This window comes from Emiliania huxleyi (assembly GCF_000372725.1).
Source record: "Emiliania huxleyi CCMP1516 chromosome Unknown EMIHUscaffold_168, whole genome shotgun sequence".
Classification (NCBI taxonomy): domain Eukaryota; phylum Haptophyta; order Isochrysidales; family Noelaerhabdaceae; genus Emiliania; species Emiliania huxleyi.
In genome coordinates, this window is record NW_005200902.1 from 1 (window position 1) to 5,629 (window position 5,629).

The 5,629-nt window shown below is 69.0% G+C and overlaps 2 protein-coding genes across 2 annotated transcripts; one reads left to right on the top strand and one right to left on the bottom strand.

The window, feature by feature from the left end:
- Positions 1-10: 10 nt before the first annotated feature.
- EMIHUDRAFT_230883 (hypothetical protein) lies at positions 11-798 on the top strand (the record flags this gene model as incomplete). The annotated part of the gene is made up of 4 exons (XM_005784730.1): positions 11-112; positions 297-374; positions 487-672; positions 787-798. Coding segments are annotated over 4 exons (378 nt in total), but the record flags the coding sequence as incomplete, so codon positions are not given.
- Positions 799-922: 124 nt separating this feature from the next.
- EMIHUDRAFT_230884 (hypothetical protein) lies at positions 923-2,831 on the bottom strand (the record flags this gene model as incomplete). The annotated part of the gene is made up of 7 exons (XM_005784731.1): positions 923-1,067; positions 1,229-1,305; positions 1,415-1,502; positions 1,750-2,039; positions 2,116-2,214; positions 2,464-2,500; positions 2,818-2,831. The coding sequence occupies 7 exons, from the start codon at positions 2,829-2,831 to the stop codon at positions 923-925; spliced, it is 750 nt and encodes a 249-aa protein (XP_005784788.1).
- Between the last annotated feature and the right edge of the window lie 2,798 nt (positions 2,832-5,629).

Genomic DNA, 5,629 nt, shown 5'->3' on the forward strand with positions numbered 1-5,629 from the left:
CGGCCTCGAGGTGTCGCTGCGCCGGGGCCCCTTTGGGCCGTACGTGCAGCTCGGCGGCAGCGCGGCGGCCGCCGCCGAGAAGACGGCGTTGCCAGACGTGGCCAAGCTCAAGGTGGCGCAGCTGCGGTCGGAGCTCGAGGCGCGCGACCAGCGCCCTCCTAGACCTTTCCTAGACCTTTCCTGGACCTTTCCTGGACCTTTCCTGGACCTTTCCTAGACCTTTCCTCGAGGCGCGTGACCAGCGCCCTCCTCGGGAGGGGCACGTCCACGACGCGTCCATGGCATGTCCCCCGCAGGCGCGCGGGATGCCATCCTCGGGGCGAAAGGCGGAGCTGGTGCCGCGCCTCCTCGAGGCGCCCGACTTGCGCGAGAGGGTGCCGCGCAAGCGGACGACTCTGCCCGCCGAGCTCGACGCCGAGGCGGCGGGACCTCGAGACGCCGTTGCGGCGAATTAATCAATGAGGCGTCAGTGTGTTGATTCACTAGGCGGTGGACCTCGAGACGGCGCTGCGGCTGCTCTCGCTCCCCGCGTATTTGGGCGACCACCCGCGGCGGGGCGGCGCGATGCGGGTCGGGTACGGCCGCTTCGGAGGGTACGTTCGCCTCGACGGAGACGGGGCCAAGGACGAGCCCGTCTTCGCCTCCCTCCCACGCAACCTCACCGTCTTCAACGTGACCGCCGACGAGGCCTCCGCCCTGCTCGACCGCAAGCTGGCGCGGCCTCCGCGGCCGCGGCGAGGGGGCGCCGGCGTGGCAGCAAAGCCGCGCCGGAGGTGACGGCGCGAGAAAAAGGAGTAACACGCGTACACAGACTGTGCTGCATAGTGCTTTTCCTCTCATTCCTCTTCCTGAATTTTTGGATTTTTGCAAAAAAGTAAGCCAACAAGGAGCTGATACGCGCGCGCCCGCGGCCTCAGTGCGGCTACCGTGTGGTGCGCGAGTCGAGTTCGGAGAGGAACGCGGCGTAGTCGGCGTCGGCCAGCGTGCTCGGCGCGGCGCTCGTTGGCACGAGCTTGACTGCGCCGGAGCGGTCCCCCTTGCAGTCGCGCGCCGAGTGGCCGGCCGACCTGCGGCGCACGAGGCGCGGGGGCGTCGAGTCGGCAGCTGGGGCGGGGCGGGGCGGGGCGGGGCGGGAGGTGGCGGGCTGTGGCGGCGGTGGGGAGGGCGGCGGTGGATAGGGCGGCGGACTGCGAGGGCGGCGGCGGGGAGGGCGGCGAGGGTGCGTCACCCGCAGACGGAGCAGCGGACGCCGGCCATCTGGAAGGTGGTCCTCCGGTTGGGGCAGACCGAGTGGTGGTGGCCCTCCTAAGAATGAGGAACCAGGCGGGAGGATCGTGAATTACCGACTCCAAAGTAGCACGGAGGCGTGGTGGCGGCCCTCCTTTCCGCAAAACGCGCACTCCTCCTTGTGGACCGTCTTTGCCATCGCGAGCTTGGTGAGCTGCGTATCGTCGTACAGCGCGAGCGACGTCGACTCGCCCTTTGGCTCGAGGATCCCGAGCCTGCGCCGAGAATGCGCCGAGGCCGGGGGTAAGGGAGGCGGTCTCGCGCACGTGATTTCGGAGCACCGTCTGAGTGCGAGGGGCAGCGAGCGGTGCATCGGAAGAGGGCGGAATACGCGTCCGCTCGGTGTGCTCCTCTTGTGCTCCGCTTCTAGGCTCCCGAGCACAGCTTGACGCGGGCGAGGTCCAGCTTCTCCTCCGTGTCGGCCTGTTCACAGCTGCAGCCGTGAGGAGACGCCGTTCACACCTCGACAGCTTCTCCTCCGTGTCGGCCTCGAGGAGGACATGCATCGGCTCGGCGTCCTCCTTGTCCTCGACGCGGTACTGGCCGCGCCCCGCCTTCTTGATCTCCTTGGGGCCGTCGTGGCGCAGGCGCGTCCCCTTGCCGCGCAGGTACAGCGTCGCGCCCGTCTCCGCCTCGAAGCGCCGCTTGTTGATCCCCTCCTTGCCAATCAGGATGGCGACCCAGTTCCGCTCGAAACCGCCCTCCGGGTTGAAGCGGTTCGCCTCGGCAACCTCCGGGATGTCGATCCGGACCTACTCCCGGGTCCTCCCGGGTCCTCCCGGGTCCTCCCGGGCCCTCTCGGGTCCTCTCCGGGAGGTCGATCCGGACCGAGTGCGTCACGGCGAGGCCCTGGGTCTCGACGCCGCGGTCCTTGCGGAAGGCGGCGAGCTTCGACGACAGCTCCGACACGGCGATCGCCTGCCGCGCCTGTGTGCGCACGCGACGGGCGGGTCGGGGCCGCGTCACGGGCCGGTGCGGCGGCGGCGGCGGTGCGGCGGCGGCGGTGCGGCGGCAGCGGCAGTGAGAGTAGAGTGGGCGGGTAGCCAGGCCGGTGTTGTGGGAGTGCCAGAGAGCGCCTTGGCTTTGGCGGCCTCGTCCTTCTCGTCCTGCTCGGCGTCGCGCGTCGCGAGCTCGTTCGGCCCGCCCCAGCGCGGCCGCTTCCCCTGCTGCAGCGACTGCGCGAACGCCGCCGCCGCCTCGGCGCGCTTCGCCTCTGCAAACCGCGCCTCATCCTCCGGCGTGGCCGCTGGTCGAGCACCGCTCCCCGCGCCGCGATTCGCCGCGAGCGCCGCGGCGGCCGCCTGCGCCGCGGCGGCGAAGTTCCCCGAGGCGGCCGACCCGCCTCCCGCGGACGGCCCGGCGCAGGCTGCGCACGCTGCCGCCGCGCTGCTCGTGCCCGGCTGCCGGCCCGCAGCGAGTGCCGCGGCAGCCGCGCGCGCCGCGGCGAGGGCCGACGCCCTCCGCTCCGCCGACGCCGCACCGTGGCACTCCTCGAGCACGGCGATGGCCGCCGCCGCCGCCGCAGACGACAGTGGCGCTGACATCGTTGTACGGTGACACGGAAGAAAACTCGCGCGTAAGGAACGGACGTCGGAAGAGAGATAGCAAGAGGCGGAGGCCCAAGGGTGTGCGACGGCTAGTGCACCACACCCCTCTCCTTAAAATCCCTGTGTGGTGGCGGCGTGCCGTCCTCCCATCCCTCCCTTGAGCTGTGCGTTTTCTTTCTTTCTTTTTACGGACGTCGGCACAACTTCCAGTTGGCCGGTGTCAGTCGAGGCCCTTGACAGCCCTACACTCGCATAATAATGTAGGTATCCCATAAAAGGAGGTTTGAATACGCCCACCCACGAAGGCTTCTTTCTCAAGGCTTGGTGAGTGGGTGGGGTGGCCTCAGGCATCCCCAAGTCAAGCGGGAGCCTCTGCGGTGCCCCATAAGAAGCTTAGATAGTGATTCTCGAGACTAGTATTCGTTTGAGGAAACGCAAACAGTACTTGGCCTAGAGTGAACCATATAACTCGACTTTGAGAGATCATTTCTCAAAAAGCCGGGAGATAGCATTGCATTATCGATCAACACTTCGATAGACCGAAAGTAAGATCGTTCGGTGCAGAAACCCCGGCCATGCCCATGTAACGCAATTGTGCTCGATTTTTTGCAACTCGCGGACCCGAGAAGTCTGGAGCTTCAGCTGGCGAATCATGCCGCTCTCGGCACAGAAGCAGCGCGAGCGCCGCGCCGCGCAGCGCGCTGCCGAGGCTCAGGACGCGGCTCGCGGGCAGCGCAACCGCCCGGCGCCGAGCCGGTGCTAGGCCGCCTCCGCTGCGCCTGCTTCCTTGCGCGCCGCTGGACGTCGGCCGAGAAGACCGCTTCCCTCTGGGGACCCGACTCCGCGAAGATCGCGCGCGCGTCGTGAGTGGCGGCGCGCGCGCGATCTCCGTTCCCGGGCACGCCGGTCGCAGTGGCATGGGCTCCCAGGCTCAAAAGCAATCCCGTCAACAGCGAGCGAGCGCCGCCGCTGCTCCTCCTCCCGCCGCCGCTCACCGAGACTCGGTGCCGCCGTTCTCGCCGCCGCCGCCGCCGCCGCCGCCGCCGCCGCCGCCGCCGCCGCCGCCTCGCGCCTCGCCTCCGTCACCGCCGCCCTCCATCTCGCAGCGGCGCGTCCCTCTCTGATATGGCGCGGGCGCCTCGCTCTAAGTAAAAGTGTGAGGTTTGGTGGAGGCTGTAGCGTCGTCGCGCGTAAGAAGCGTGGTGAAATTTAGAAAAGGAGTTGCGGTGTTGATCGCCGCGGGAGCCCTCTTATTGTTGCATATTAGCCGATACCACCACGCACATCCCCATCAAGCATCATCCAAACGGTGTACTGCTCACGCATCGCGCACAGATTGCACCGACACTCCGGGGAGTGTACGAGTGACACTCCCCGGAGTTGTTCGGGAGATCACCATTGATTGTGGCGCCCTACTTCGGTCGCCTTCCCTTGGTCGCTGCTGTCTCTCCTCTGTCGGTCAAGAATCCCACTTCCCAGCGCCGTGTCCAGGATCACCGGCAGACCACCGCCCGCGTCATCAATCACGAGGAAACGGCCTACTGTTGCCCAGCCCCCAGCGCTCCGGAAGCCTGTGCGATCTGAAGGTGTGCACACGTGGTGGGTGCTTACAACTGTGACCCTCTTCATAAACTGCGGCTGGCCACACACACACACATACTTCACTCCACAGGCACGCCCCTTCTTTCTCGCATATCAGTCTGGGCATCAACCGTTGATAGCATCGGTCGATAATGACCTGGCAGCTTCTGCTCGTACAGGAAGACTAGAATAGAGGGATGCCAGCCCTGTGAGAGCTGCTGGTTCATTTGCGGTGAGCGGCCAGATTGCTGCTGGTTCACCTGCGTGATTCAGGTAACCGGCGTGACGCCGAGCCGCATCCTCTACACCCGCGAGAAGGTGCGTGCGTGGTGCGCCCAGGAGGCGACGAGGAGAGTGGAGTTCTGGTTTCTGGAGAGACCCGCGGCGCTACTTGGGCCCATGCGTCGTGTAGCTCGCTCCCTGGTCCAGGCCCTCGCGGCCGGGCATGTCCGCGCCTCTACGACCGCCAGTAGCAAAAGGCGCCCCCGCGCGTCAGCTCCCACGCCGCGTCAAAAGCGGCGCGCACCGGCGGGGGAAGCTCTGCGGCGCCGCCGTCGCCGCCTCCACCCTCCCCAGCGCCACCGTCGCCGCCTCCACCGTCCCCTCCTCCCCCGTCCCCGCCGCCGCCGTCCCCGCCGCCGCCGTCCCCTCCTCCTCCGTCGCCGCCGCCGCCGAGCCCGCCTCCGCCCTCACCACCTCCGCCATCCCCGCCGCCACCCTCCCCGCCTCCTCCATCGCCTCCACCGCCCAGCCCGCCACCACCGTCGCCCCCGCCACCCTCCCCTCCTCCTCCGTCTCCGCCGCCCCCGAGCCCACCGCCGCCCTCACCTCCACCGCCATCCCCGCCGCCTCCGTCTCCACCTCCGCCCTCTCCTCCTCCACCCTCGCCCCCTCCGCCTTCGCCGCCTCCGCCAAGCCCGCCGCCTCCCTCGCCGCCGCCGCCCTCGCCGCCGCCGCCTTCGCCGCCACCACCCCCGCCGCCCTCGCCTCCGCCGCCCTCGCCCCCTCCGCCCTCGCCGCCGCCACCGTCCCCGCCGCCGCCCTCGCCGCCACCTCCCAGCCCGCCTCCCCCTATTCCGCCACCACCCACGCCACCTCCGCCAAGGCCGCCTCCGCCCAGCCCGCCTCCGCCGTCGCCACGACCACCGTCACCGCGGCCGTCATCGCAGCCGCCTCCATCACCGCCGCCTCTAAGACCACCGCCACCCTCACAG